This window comes from Populus euphratica, unplaced genomic scaffold (genome assembly GCF_000495115.2).
Source record: "Populus euphratica unplaced genomic scaffold, PopEup_1.0 scaffold44.1, whole genome shotgun sequence".
Classification (NCBI taxonomy): domain Eukaryota; kingdom Viridiplantae; phylum Streptophyta; class Magnoliopsida; order Malpighiales; family Salicaceae; genus Populus; species Populus euphratica.
In genome coordinates this window covers 130,598-144,747 of record NW_011499865.1, presented here as the reverse complement: position 1 = coordinate 144,747, position 14,150 = coordinate 130,598, and the positions used below count along the sequence as shown (strand labels likewise).

Here is a 14,150-nt window from a genome sequence, read left to right as displayed (position 1 = left end):
GACCCAGAGTTGTGGCACAAGGCCATGATGACAGGAATGGTGGGGATGTCGAGTCTTGCAGTAGATGCCAATTTAGAACACACAGAGCAAATAAAAGAAATGGCAATGCAAGTTTCTTGGTGGTACAAGTTGGAAGGTTCCTATTACTCCGCTTGTGGTTCAATTTCAAACAAGACTCGCAGTTCAGCAATGCAATATCACAACACTACGGGAGCAAACAGGACAAAACAATGGCCAAATATAAAAGCAAACAATACGTATTATATATATGCGTCGAGCAACCAAAAAGAGCGAAAGGGCAGACCCATAGCTCATGATGGTCTATTTCTCAGCTAACAGTGTAAGCAAGTCAAAATTAAAACACTAGTCCCTAAAAATCACAAAAAAGAACTAAGCTATGATCCTACAAGATCACTAGATAGTAGTAGATAACATAATCCTCCCCAAATATATATATGTATATATATATATATATAACCCTTAGAGAGAGCAAGAGCCAGCAACTAGAGTGGAGGAAAAAAACAGACTCCAATTATACCTCACTAGGCTCCTCTTCTATAACCTGATCGTGCCCTCCTCCACTCACTGGAACTAAACTTTCCACATAACTATGAACATCACAGGAGTAGCTAGCGTCACAAATATGCATCCCCCTGTAATATTGATTACTAGGATCAAACAAAATGAATTGAGCACCCTGCCCCTCAATCAACTTCTTAATTATCAATCCTGTCTCATTTGCAACACCGACAGGGTATCCAACAGTAGTTAATTGGATAGAATTCAATTTAGTCCAACACTTTCTATCAGCACCATCACATTCATCCCATACACAGAACTCAATCCAATCAGCCACCCCAGGTCTTCCATGTCTAGAATGGACATCCACTTCCTTTGCAGGATAAAATGCCAGTGCAAGTGACCCTTTAAACCCCATAATTTTAACACAAATGCCGGCCGGAAAGTCTGGTATTGGGATCTTTCTAAACTCTTCAGTATCCAAATCAAATGACACAATAAACTTCTGAATACCTGATTTTCCAGCGCTATTACCTAACCAATGCAACCCTCCATTGACAACCACACCATTCTGTCCTTCATGTATCGCACAGGCCCCAATACTCGCTTCAATCACTCTCCAACAAAAAGTCCTCCATGAGAAAACCTCAGCCATCACGACAGGTGATTCATCCTTTTCGCAGCCGAAACTCACTATTCTTACAACTTTGTAATCATTCTTTTTGCGATCAAATCCAAACCCAGTTGAGACCATCCAAAAGGGTCTACGAGAATCACTGATTCTTGGACTAGGGAGACAGGAATACTGCTTCCTAGCAATATTCCACAAAACAAACCCCCTCGCATAACAAGATGAGATGTCAAGACAGACCAGACCATTACAGGAACCAACAATTTTTGGGAACCTAATCAAACAACCCAACAAAGGAACTTCAACATCACTGATTTGGTTATTGTTTAAGAAAAAAGAAAAGCTTGACCCAGATGGGTTATTAAAATGGCGGAAGAAAAACGATGAATGGCGAGAAGAACGGCGAAGATGGGCGGCAATGAAAGCAGGGGAATTGATCAAAGCAGAGAAGGGTTTAGAAACGGATTGGAAACGGGTTAAAGATTTGATGGGAAGTCTTGAGAGGATGTCAGTGAAGGTTTCTTGAGGCAAAGTGCCTTTGTTAGCCATTAATTCTCTTAATCTTCGCTTGCTTCTCATGGGAGGAGGGAGACCTAATGGTGGAGAGAAAATTGAGTATTTTATATATATTTATATACGAATAGGTTTTTATTAGGGTTTGGAAATTGTAGGAAATGGAGAGACATTTTGAGGTTTTTTCTTTTCTTTTTCACAAATTATTAATAGGAATAAACCCTTTTTTATGGAATTTGAAAATATTATTTATTTTCATTTAATTTAGTCATGTTTTTTTAGTGATGATGACGAGAGTTCAAAGGATTCTTATTAACATTAAGCATTTTAAATAAAAAAATTGTATTTATTGTTTTTGAAGTTGAAGAGAAAGACAGAATTAAATTATTATAAATTTTTTTGGGGATTTTTATGATGATAATAAATGATATGTAGAGTGATTGAGATGGATTGGATAAATTTTATCTTAAATTAATAATATGATTGGATTAAAATAAATCTAGTGTTATTATTTTTTATATAAATATAGTTTTTATAAATTCAACTACTATATAATAAATTCATTGTGAATCAATTCTATCTTATCAATACTTCATTAGATAACTCGTAAATCTTGTGTTTATTTCAAATACAATTTTTTATGTTATTAAAGAACATATCAATTAACTATAGTTATCAACTTGATTTTAGAATTCATCTAAGAAATATTTTGGGTTATTTGATGAATTCATAATTAATTTTTTTAATACTGATTTGGTTAATTAATAACTAAAAATATAATTGAATTAACTAGATTTTATCAAGTTATTATTATGTTTTTTTATTATTAAATATAAAAAAATATAAAACATTGTTAATAAAAGAAATGTCTAGGAATATGGTAATCTTCTTTTTTCATTTGAAAATATATTAATATAAATTTTTTAAAAAATTATTTTTAATATTAGAATATTAAAATTATAATAACAATCAATTAAAAAAACTTTTATCAAAAACACATTAAACTATAGCCCAAACAGGCACTACATCAAGCTTTATGCTAGGAAATTTGGACTTGTATTTTAACAAAGTTGTTCAAAATAAAAATTAAAGGCCCAAACCATCTGGGTAATAAGGTTCAGCAATCAAAAGCTTGGAGGTGCGGGGAATCCGCACCTCTCGCATGCGAAGCGAGCGCTCTACCAGATGAGCTACACCCCCGTACAGGCGACTGTCAAGATAATATCAATATTTATATAGATAGTATTAGTACTGAGAAATATCAAGAAAATATTTTACCTTTTCCTTTGTTTTTAATGATTGATATGCAATGCATGCATACAATCTCTAGAATTTAAAATTTCATTATCATGTTTTGGACGACAAAAATGATGATCACATCTATGTAAATATAAATATAATTTGTAATGTTGCATTTTGAGGCTAACTAGTAGGTGTATTTTTGTGCTCCTGGTTTTCTTAAATCACGTTCTAGGGCTGAGTTTTTTATTTTTTATTTTATTTTTTTATATTATTTAAGAGATAGAATTAGCTGATTCTTTTTATTGAATAATGTTATGGTGAAGCCTGTTGTCTGTTATATTTATACTGTCTTGAAAAAGGCTTTTACATAGATTATATTGTAGCCTAGCATCCTCTTCCAAGTACTCCAAAATGCAAGCATTGTTATATCTATAATAATGAAATCACATAAAAATAAATTATAAACGGAACAAATAAAAAACAACTAATTTTAAGTCAAGATTTTGCAACTGTGTTTTGAATAGCTGCTGGAAGAGAAAATCAATGCGAGTTCATTATACTTTTTTATGAAAATTAATAAAGTTGTAATCTTAGATTAATTAAAAAACATCAATCTAAACAATCAATATCCATTATATTAAACCATGTAGGTGGTGATCAAGTGGTAAAGACTTGAGACTAAGGGGTTTGCTCCCTCTGTGATCTCAGGTTCGAATGCTTGGTTGCTCATATGATGGCCCGTGGAATTAGTCGTGGTGCGCGCAAGCTGGCCCGGACATCCACGTTAATAAAAAAAAAATAAAAAAATATTCATTATATTAATAATAAATTCAAGTTTTATAATCGTTAATATGATGATCACTAAAAACTTACATGATTTCTAACTTCAAAATTTATGAAATTAGTTTAAATATATATAAACTGACTCGAATATTCATAATAATAAAAAAAAATTACTATATTAATTAGATTTAAGCGCAAAAAAAAAAGTCAGAAATCAAATATTAGTATGTTTTGACACCATTTTTTTTTTAATATAATGAATGAAATGCTAGGGGGGTTTAGTTGCAAAACATGAAATATTCATTAAATAATAATTGTTCTATAAAAAAGCTAAAAATAGATGAAAAAGATGATTAATTAAAGCTTTTTTCCATAACTATATCTAAGAGCCTTGCCCGAATTTACTTTCCAGTGATTTTATCCGAAATTTCGCATACTCTGTCGATGGCTTTCCAACATGTATACTTGAATATGCTGTAGAAAACCTGCAAAGCAAATCAAGAAAATGAAGGGGGAGGGGGGACTAAACACCACCAAGAGCCCCCTCTCTCTACAAGTTTATCTTCTACCAAGAGAAACACGTGCATAAAGAAAAGAAAGAGCAAGTTTCATGAAAGGAAAGATAAGAACTCGAAGAGAAATACCGTGCAAGTCAATCACACTCCACATTAAAAACATGAGCTCTTAATTGTTTTTTTTTTTTAATGATTTAATGTTATTATTACAATTCACAGTGAACTGTCTCCGCAAGCACGGTAATTTCAAGAAGCTTTCATTTTATTTATTTTTGTTAATTTTTAATATATAGAATCAAATAACATTAAAATAATCAGTAGGACTGGCAATAAAATACTGTGAGTTAGTGAGGAGTGACTTGGGAATCAAACAAAAATTTTATTTTTTTTCAAAAATTGTCACAATTCACATGGTTAAGCTGGAAATTTTGGTCAACCAGAGCACACAGCACGTCTGTAAGATGTTAAAATACTGCACATCAAGGCCTTGCTTCTGTATTAAATATATCAAGTCACCTTTTCTTTTTGGAGAAATGGGACATTCTCCAACTTGTTTCAAATATTTGTATATAAGGAAGTAAACTTCAAGCTCAAATCAAGTATTGAGCCAGAAAAACGAGGCCTGAAAACCGGTCATCACCAAAATCCCATTTCTCCTTTGAACAAGGTTTAGGGCCATGCAATCATCAAGAAAAGCCTCGTACCAAGAAACTCTAGTCTCCCCTGCTCTTGAGCCTGTTAAAACAGAGACAGCTACAAAGAAATGGGAAACCAATGAAGAAAAGGGGATGGCAGATTCCAAGGAATCAACCAGCTCCCAAGAACCACTTAGTCCAGCAGCTCGTTTGTTTCATGCACCGCAGTTTAACTGTACTATTCTCACAGCTATTGGATGCAAGACTAGCATCAATCCCGGTGTTATCAAGATGGGGTTGGAGCAGACTTTGATGAAGCATCCTCGTTTCTCCAAAAAGCTAGTAAGATTTATATACCATGTCGTTTCATGTGCTACTTGCAGTCTTTTCTGTGGTTTGATCTTCTTCTTGGTTATTCTTGTTCTACTCTTAAAGTTGTTTCCTGTGTTTGCTTGATTCATCTGCAACATGGATTTGAAATTTATCTGTGTTTCTGCCCTTTTTTTCCTTTTGGGATGCAAATTCTTCATTTCAAATAATTTGCCCAGCCGTTATGACTCGTTCGCTGGTGGCTAATTCGCAATCCATATACTTACGAAATTGTCAACTGACTAAGAGAAAAATTCAAAGAATTGCAAGAAAGTCATATTTCCCATAGCGTCTTCAATTTTTTTTTTTGTAGCCCTTCAACATAGGATATGGGATATCATAGATAGATCATAAATGCTCACGCCAATTGATGAGAGTAGAATTGATGGTTTAACTGCTCGAGATTCAAATGTCTTCTGGTCAAGAATTACTGCCCTCCCAGTTCCTTTCCAGCTAATATTTTTTTCCATGACATAACGTCTCCTCATCTTTCAGATATTTTCAGCGAAGTTAACGTTGGCAATTTGTGCTACGCTGTTCAAATATAGATCTTTGTGTTGATATTTCTTCTTCTTTCAATGTGAAACTAAAGGTGATTGATGATAACAAGTGTGGCTCGAAATCGAAATGGGAAAGTACTATAGTGAATGTTGAAAATCATGTTACTGTGCCAAATCTGGATCCAAATATGGACTCACCTGACCAATTTGTTGAAGACTACATCTCGAGCCTTAGCACCATTCCTCTGGACCTCTCAAAACCATTATGGGAAATGCACATCCTCAATGTCAAAACATCGGATGCTGAAGCTATTGCAGTGTTCAGGATCCACCATTCCCTTGGTGATGGCGCATCACTAATCTCTCTTCTTCTAGCTTGCACCCGAAAAACTTCCGACCCGGATGCATTGCCTAGTATTCCGGCGCAACAACGGGCCGGATCTCATTTTTCAGGGGGATTTTGGGGGTTGTTTTTTGCCATGTGGACCGTGTTGAGAGTGATTTGGAACACTTCGGTTGATTTGGTTTTGTTTGCGGCAACAATGTTATTTTTGGAAGACACTAAGACTCCTCTTAAAGGTGCATCCGGGGTTGAGCTAAAGCCCAAGAGGTTTGTACATCGGACAGTTAGCTTGGATGACATTAAGCTTGTGAAGAATGCAATGAACATGGTAGGCACTATTTATTTATTTTTTTCCCCTTTTTCCAACATCTTATTGGCCTAAAAGTATTTTTTTTTTCCCTTTTTCCAACATCTTATTGGCCTAAAATTTATAGCCAAAACTACGTTAATTTTCCTTCTGTTCTTGGATTTTAGTAGACCATCAATGATGCTATAATGGGAGTAACACAAGCTGGTCTTTCTCGATACCTCAATCGAAAATATGGTGTGTGTTTCATTTTCATTTTTTTCAATGAATTAGCCGCTCTGCAACCTTGTCCTATCATGTAAAAAGTGTAAATGTTCGTAGATAGACTAGTTTAATGTTCTGACAGGTTCTGCAGTGGTCTGTTCTCTAGTATTTTTGAGTTTCAGATGCAAAAATAAACGGTAAACATCTTGAAAAGTGGACGTTAAATTAGCAGGTGATCAGAGTGAGATTGAAGATGGAGAAAATGGGAAGAAAAATAACATCCCAAAGAGCATACGTCTTAGAGCATCTGTCCTAGTTAATGTAAGACCAACTCCAGGAATCCAGGTTAGTGCATCAACTCTTTTCACTCCCTGCCGACAACTCTGTTTAAATAAGAGACAATGATGGTGTATTTTCTATGCTTCTAAGACTACAAGAGAAAACATCGACAAATACTTTGTCACAGCAAATGCAACATAATTTACTCTTAAATACTCGAGATATAGTTTAAATCTGATCTGATTCGAGAACTAATCTTGAAATTTTTTATGTTGACTCAATTAAATTTGAATAGATTTTGCCGAATCAACCCATTAAATCAAACTGAATTGAATAACTATGATTCAAATTTGTATTTCGTTTGCTTGATCCACGTTCAAAAATCTAAAACCCTTCTGTTTTTTCGTTTTAATCATCTTATTTTTCTCATAAGCAGACCTTGGCTGATTTGATGGCTGACGAATCCAACAACCCCAAATGGGGATGGGGTAATCGGATCGGATACATCATCCTCCCTTTCACCGTCGGTCTACAAGATGACCCATTAGAACACCTTCGCAGGGCCAAAGCCATGATTGATCGAAAGAAGCTATCACTAGAAGCTACATTCTCATTTCACAGCGCCATTTTAGTGATCAAGCTATTCGGAGCCAAGGTAAATAGATATATATTATTCTTTTTTAGCAGGAATTAACTAGGTTTTATGTTTCAATTTTTATTTATTTATAGACATATGTCCACAGGCATCTGCTGCTATAGCCCGAAGAGTTATTTCCAACACTACACTGGCGTTTTCAAATGTTGTTGGTCCATTAGAAGAAATTAGCTTTTATGGACACCCAGTGGCTTACATTGCTCCAAGTGTTTATGGGAGTCCTCATGTAAGTAGCCCCAATTTACACTAGCAACTCCAATATAAGGATAGTTTTTTTTATTATTATTATTAACTTGATAATGAACTGGGCAGGCATTGACGATCCATTTCCAGAGCTATTGCAAGAAAATGACGATTGTCCTAGCAGTTGATCCAGATGTAATCCCTGATCCTCATAAACTTTGTGATGATCTAGAGAAGTCTCTTGAGATAATTAAAGATAGTGTTGTGAAAAGAGAACATGATGCTTCCTAGTGAAGTAATTTATCAGGAGAAAGAAAGAAAAGCTCCATGTTATCAATTTAAGTTAAAAGGCATCAAATTACAGATTTTTTTCCATGTCGGATAGCCCAGATTTGCAACTCTTACAAAAGCAGAAGATACATGATACAGTTTTAGAATGAACAAGCTCCCATGCCTGTGCAGCAATATATATAATTGAGCTTAACGAGCAATTAAATGTTAGAAGTTCATGGAATCGTTGGCCCTGACAACATCGCATCAACGATCGAGCTCTTTTGTTCTTATAAGGGACGTCCACTCTTCGTCTAAAGCTTAGAAAAGAAGGCTGGAGAAGAAGTCTTGGATGAGTCTGGTCCTATAGAAGTCATTTGAAACTCGATTAGAGCCACAGTTTTAAAATCCAGTTTGGTCAGCAATGTCGATCAAATGCAAGAAAATGATTTATCGAGAAGATTTTAGTATGCGTGTACAGATCTGTTTGAGTCAATGTTTTTATATCCGGTGGTGATTTTTATATATAGGCATACCACTTAGATTTCATATATTTTTTATTAAAAAATAATATAAATTATATTTTAATATTTCATTTAATAATTTAAATTTATAAGTTGAATTAATTATTTAACATTATATCAAAATTTAATAATTAAATAGTTATAAATTTAAATATTATTATTTTTATTTATTTAATAAAAATTAAACATAATATGAACTTTTGTAAGTTCTAAATTTAAAAAACTTTTATGTTAAAAAAATTATTAAAAAATAATATAAATTATATTTTAATATTTCGTTTAATAATTTAAGTTTTTAGATTAAACTGATTATTTAACATAATATCAAAATTTTATAATTAAATGGTTATAAATTTAAATATCATTATTTTTATTTATTTGATAAAAATTAAACATAATATGAATTTTTATAAGTATTAAACTCAAAAAACTTTTATTTAAAAAACTTTATTAAAAAATAATATAAATTTTATTTTAAAATTTTGTTTAAATTTAAATTTTTTAATTGAATCAATTTATATTTTTTTTAATAGGGATGCATATCTATTGTGTGCTGTATTTGTAGTTGTTCTCTCAATTTGAAAGAGAAATCATGGAGAACAATGCTTTACTACGAAGATTGTGCAACTAGCCAGTAAGCGGGTCATTTATGAAGGTGATAATTTGTGAAATAAAGAAGACGAAGGAAATGCAAGGGAGCTGTCTCCGGTAGTATAGTATTGGGAAAATTAGAAATAAATAATTAGATATTAATCTATGCGGATTAATTTAAAATTTTTAATTTTATTTTATGTAATTAAAATTAGGACTAAATAATCAATAAATATAAAACAACAAATATAAAAATTAACATCAAGATTTTTACATGAAAAATTCAATGTAGAAAAAATCACGAGATCATAATCCATTTAAAATTTTTTACTATCAACAAATAATAGATTCATAACTGTTCTTCCTTAAATTCAACTAAAAGCTACAACATACATATTATCAAGAACAACCTCTTCTTAAAATATAACAAGATTAAAGAGAGAAATGTTTAAGAAAAACTCACAGCACTAACAATCTTATTTTTTGTCGAAACGACCAATTTCTACACCACCAATCTTCGATTAACCATTCAAAATGAAGAGTAACGTGTCTAGAAACTGCTGTCAAAATCTCAGCCCGATCCAACAGCGAATGAGCTAGGAATTGAAGAATGAAGATAAAGAGTGCAGTTGCCTCTTCTTCATCTCCTTTTCTTTTCTCTTTTATTTTCTTTTTTGTTTAATAATTATATTATTGTAGTAACATTATGTTTTTTTAATTTTAAGAGATAGCTATGTTGTTGCCTCTTGACAATTAATATGGTGGTCCCACCATTATATGGTACGGAATCACACATAATATATAATTAGAAATAGCAAGATCTATCAGAAATAGCAAGGAATTTTGAATGAAAAGATTACTTAGAATTAATATTAAGAGTCTTTTACCAAAGATTTTAACATTTTAAATTATAAAAAAGTATTAAAAATATTTTGAATGTAAAATGAGTTTATGTAATATTTTTAAAAACTTAAGAGAAGCTTTTGTTAATCCTGAATTTTCAAATGATCCATGTAATTTTATAATTAAGTAAGGTAATTGAAACTTAGCAAGAAGGATATTATAAAGTTTTAGCTATGCTAAAAATAAATATATCCCACATAAAACCTTTATTTAATAAATTATATCAAATGAAATACTCTGTTTTAAGTTCAACTTATTGATTCTTTCTGTTTTATAATCTAAACTCTCACCCTCATCATAATAAAATAGAATAATTAAATAATATTTTTTTATTTTTTAAAAATTATTTTTAATATTAACGTGTTAAAATAATTTAAAAATATTAAAAATATATTAATTTAAAATAAAAAAAATTAAAATATTTTAAAATACACTTGTAACTTTTTAAATTAATTTATTTTAAATAAAGATATAAAGTGGAGGGATCAAAATGAATTCTTAGCGCATCATACTAATAAGAAAAGGTTCTGGAACCCTCGACGGAGCTCATTTTCTCACTCTTTCTGGTTTTCACATCTCGACTTCTAAAAAAAAAATCCCTCGAACGAGAGAGGACTCCTCAACTCGCACTCACCGAGGCAACTCAGTTGAAGAGAGCAAAAGCAACCCAAAAATGGCAATAATTTCTGATTACGAAGACGACCGAAACGACAAAAAATCATCACCGTCGTCATCCTGTACTTCTCCCAAGACGCCGATGTTTTCGGCAGCATTTAATCCACAAAACCCCATAAGGATTGTGGAGACGGTTCTTGATTTCTTGGGGAAAGAGAGTAATTTTCTTGAGAAGGACACGGCGGAGAAGGAGATCTTTGCTGTGGTTAAGAGGGCAGTGGAGGAGAAGAAGAGGAAGAAGGCGGAGGAAGAAGCGAAGGTGAAGGAGGAGAACAAGAGGTTGAATAAGGAGGAGGTGAAGGAAAACGAGGAGAAAGTGGAGGAGGGAGAGAATAAAGAGCAGAGTGCAAATAGAGGTAAAATAAAAATGGGTTTTGTTCGTTTCTTGTTTTTGTTTTGGTTTTTTTTATTGGTTTATCTGTTAAAGATTGTAAATTTTTTTATGTCTTGCTTTCTTTGAAGTAGTAATAGATTGAAATGTAGGAGCTTTGGAATTGTTTTGGGCCGGGGGGGGGTTAAAGTCTGAGCTTTTTGGCATTTTTCTAATGAGGTTTAAGATTTTGAAGGAGAAGGGTTGTTCCTGTTGTGAATCTAGTGAGTTTTGGTATTTTCCTATGTTTGGATAGGAAGCCCATGATTGAATTGAAGGGAAAAAAGACTAGGGTTTTGAACCATTTGTTTTGGATAAGTTTTGTAATTCAAGTTCTTTAAAGTAGTTGATTGTTCAGTTCTGTTCTTTGTGAATTTGCTTGTTGGTGATGGTTGTGAAATTGCTTAATTGTCCGTTACTAATTTCAATTGTGATTTTTTTGTTTGTAATTAAATGATATTTTTCTGAACATGGAAGGGTTAAATATTGACATTTTGTTTTTGAAATTTGTTAAATCTTGAATAAAGTTTTAAATTTTATGTGATGAGAACTACATGGGATGATGAAAGTGTCCGTTTAGAAGGAAGGTGTTGTAGTTGATGAAAATGGTGGATAGGTATTGTAATAGGAGTTTGTTGATAAATTAACTTAACTGCAACCTTTTTCCTTGCAATCCAGATGTATGTTTTATCTAAGACTTCATGCAAGTCTATGCATGGTGGGTGGGTAGGCTCTAGCTTTGAGTTTGTAGTTCTATATAGCTTTGGAATGAATGAAAGGATTTGCATTTTTCAATTACATGCTTAAGCGAGCATGTGCACCCAATTGGCTGATGAACCATTTAAGTGAATTGCTTCAAATATCCAGGACTTCCATGTTAAATGCAGATGAGCATGTTGGACATTTATATTATTGACATCTATGAAGTTTGAAGGAAAGGTGCCCATTGCTTTCTTTACCTACTTCTTTCTTGCTGCTTCTTGTTTATAATGGGCAGTTCCAAATAAGGGAAATGGTCTTGATCTGGAGAAATATTCATGGACACAGACTTTGCAAGAGGTTAATATACAAGTTCCAGTCCCTTCTGGAACTAAATCAAGATTTGTTGTATGTGACATAAAGAAAAACCATCTAAAAGTTGGACTCAAGGGTCTGCCCCCAATAATTGAGGTAAGTTTGCATGCTCACATGTCTGTTCTTTTATTAATTGTCCCCAGGTGAACTATCTTCGGTACGTTCAGGTAGTTTTCTGTCATAACACTCTGTATTCAAATACTTGCAGGGAGAGCCTTATAAGCCTGTCAAGGTTGATGATTGTTACTGGAGCATAGGTATGCTAACTACACCATTTACTGAATTTACTATTGGAATAATCTTTAATGCTAAAGACAATATTTGAAAATTCTTTGCAAAAACTGAAGTATAAAGAATTGAGCATTTTTCTTTTGATGCATTTTTTTCAATTTTGTTTACCCCATCAAGAACCGTCAGATAAATGTGAGTAACTCATCATATATACCATTTACTGTCGCCAGAGGACCAGAATACCATCTCAATCCTTTTGACAAAGCATGACCAAATGGATTGGTGGAAATCTTTGGTGAAAGGAGATCCAGAAATTGATACTCAGAAAGTTGAACCTGAAAACAGCAAGCTATCTGATCTGGATGCTGAAACGCGGCAAACTGTTGAAAAGATGATGGTAAATTTCTGTGCCTCTTCCATTCTTGATGGTGCTTTCATCCTTAGTTCTTCCATCTTGATTAATGGAGTTTAGGTTCTTATAGTTGCTTAATTGACATGGCATCTGGTTGTGTTTGTCCATCCTCTTGGTTGGTAGTTGTGAAAATTTGACGACGTTAGTTTTTGTGCTTTCTGATGTTTCAATTTCCTCTTTCTTATATGTAGTTTGATCAGAGACAGAAGAAGATGGGCCTTCCAACCAGTGATGAGATGCAGAAACAGGAGATTCTGAAGAAGTTTATGGCTGAGGTGAAACCACAACTCTCTTGAACTGCCCTTCATTGCACCCGTAGTTTTCACTCGACCTCATGCATCACTTCATTGGCTAAGCTGTCATTTGTTTTTGATTCTTTGCAGCATCCGGAGATGGATTTCTCAAAGGCGAAGATAGCATAAAATGGGAGTTTACGTGTATGCTGTTTTGAAATTGGGCCAAGGTGTCTACTTTGATCTAGTGTATTTCTTCTTGGTGGGCTTGAATGGTTGAAACATGTTAATAACTTTAACAGATCTCTTTTGGTGGGCTTGAAATGGCTGATCGATACATCTTGTCATCTACATAAGTTTGCGAGTGTTTTTTGGTCGAGGCCTAAAAAATCCAGATTGGCAAGCTTTTTGGAGATAGATATAGTAAAATTCTCCCTCGTGCCCTTTTTTTTCCTCGACGAAGCTTCCTTCTGTTTTCGCTCTATTTGTGTAAATTCTCAGCGCAAGCAACTTCAGTGGAAAAATGTTCCCCCTCCAAGTGCCCGGTAGATAAGTGCTTGATTAATGGGGCACTCTTCCTCTTCTTTCTTGTATGACAGGTTTGGAATTCGGACTTTAGAGTCTTGCACTGGATCTCGTGAACCCATCCTTCAGTGAGTGATGTAGCTGCAATGTACTGGGGTCGATGTGCCCTAGCAACTATATATATATATATATAGACACACACCGAAAGAATACACAAAAGAATGAATCTGAAATGAGAACACGATCAACCCTTTCAAAGTTGAGTTCGGTGAGTTTAGTTACTATAAATAACGCGTCCTGTGTTGTGTAGTGCGTTAATTATTCTAAAAATATATATATAAAAAAAACTAAAATTTAAAAATATTAATTTTCTTTTTGAAGTTATATTTAAAAATATTAGGTTTGTTGCAATGTTTAATTTAAAAATAATATTTATAATATTAATAATAATATTAATTTTATATGATTTAAGGTTAAGGGAGTTTGGTTGTAATATTAGATCTGGACCCTTGAATATGAGTTTGGTTATAAGGTTTTGTGGTAAAAGTAAGATAATTAGAAAAAATTTAATATTTTAGAAATTTAAAAAAAAAATTAATTGAAAAATAATAAATCAAAGTATCATTTTAATGAATAATGCTATGCAAGGAGGGGAATAATAAAA

General features: G+C 33.0%; 3 protein-coding genes across 6 annotated transcripts; 2 read left to right on the top strand and 1 right to left on the bottom strand.

Annotated features, from left to right (window-relative positions):
• Positions 1–238: 238 nt before the first annotated feature.
• LOC105125868 (F-box/kelch-repeat protein At3g23880-like) lies at positions 239–1,823 on the bottom strand. The gene has a single exon (XM_011026521.1). The coding sequence runs from the start codon at positions 1,727–1,729 to the stop codon at positions 533–535; it is 1,197 nt and encodes a 398-aa protein (XP_011024823.1). The 5' UTR covers positions 1,730–1,823; the 3' UTR covers positions 239–532.
• A 2,898-nt stretch (positions 1,824–4,721) lies between these two features.
• On the top strand, positions 4,722–8,352 carry LOC105125867 (O-acyltransferase WSD1-like). Of its 4 annotated transcripts, none has more exons than XM_011026519.1 (7): positions 4,722–5,180; positions 5,800–6,378; positions 6,528–6,594; positions 6,791–6,906; positions 7,277–7,495; positions 7,584–7,725; positions 7,808–7,957. In XM_011026519.1, exons 1-7 carry the CDS (start codon positions 4,881–4,883, stop codon positions 7,864–7,866), a joined length of 1,482 nt encoding a protein of 493 aa, XP_011024821.1. In that variant the 5' UTR covers positions 4,722–4,880; the 3' UTR covers positions 7,867–7,957. The 4 variants fall into 4 exon arrangements, with proteins under 4 accessions (XP_011024821.1, XP_011024822.1, XP_011024817.1 ...); XM_011026515.1 differs by having other exon boundaries at positions 4,723–5,180; positions 7,584–7,721; positions 7,808–8,352; XM_011026518.1 differs by having other exon boundaries at positions 4,723–5,180; positions 6,794–6,906; positions 7,584–7,721; positions 7,808–8,351.
• Positions 8,353–10,480: 2,128 nt separating this feature from the next.
• LOC105125866 (protein BOBBER 1-like) lies at positions 10,481–13,404 on the top strand. The gene is made up of 6 exons (XM_011026514.1): positions 10,481–10,997; positions 12,009–12,181; positions 12,294–12,342; positions 12,547–12,713; positions 12,920–13,003; positions 13,112–13,404. The coding sequence occupies exons 1-6, from the start codon at positions 10,640–10,642 to the stop codon at positions 13,148–13,150; spliced, it is 870 nt and encodes a 289-aa protein (XP_011024816.1). The 5' UTR covers positions 10,481–10,639; the 3' UTR covers positions 13,151–13,404.
• Positions 13,405–14,150: the final 746 nt, after the last annotated feature.

Bases quoted from the DNA above. Each gene is read 5' to 3' on its own strand.
- LOC105125868 (XM_011026521.1), bottom strand. From the start codon at position 1,729: ATGAGAAGCAAGCGAAGATTAAGAGAATTAATGGCTAACAAAGGCACT.
- LOC105125867 (XM_011026515.1), top strand. From the start codon at position 4,881: ATGCAATCATCAAGAAAAGCCTCGTACCAAGAAACTCTAGTCTCCCCT. The intron at 6,595-6,790 runs GTGTGTGTTTCA...ACGTTAAATTAG, and splicing joins ATACCTCAATCGAAAATATG to CAGGTGATCAGAGTGAGATT. The intron at 6,907-7,276 runs GTTAGTGCATCA...TCTCATAAGCAG, and splicing joins GACCAACTCCAGGAATCCAG to ACCTTGGCTGATTTGATGGC.
- LOC105125866 (XM_011026514.1), top strand. From the start codon at position 10,640: ATGGCAATAATTTCTGATTACGAAGACGACCGAAACGACAAAAAATCA. The intron at 12,182-12,293 runs GTAAGTTTGCAT...AAATACTTGCAG, and splicing joins GTCTGCCCCCAATAATTGAG to GGAGAGCCTTATAAGCCTGT. The intron at 12,714-12,919 runs GTAAATTTCTGT...TCTTATATGTAG, and splicing joins AAACTGTTGAAAAGATGATG to TTTGATCAGAGACAGAAGAA.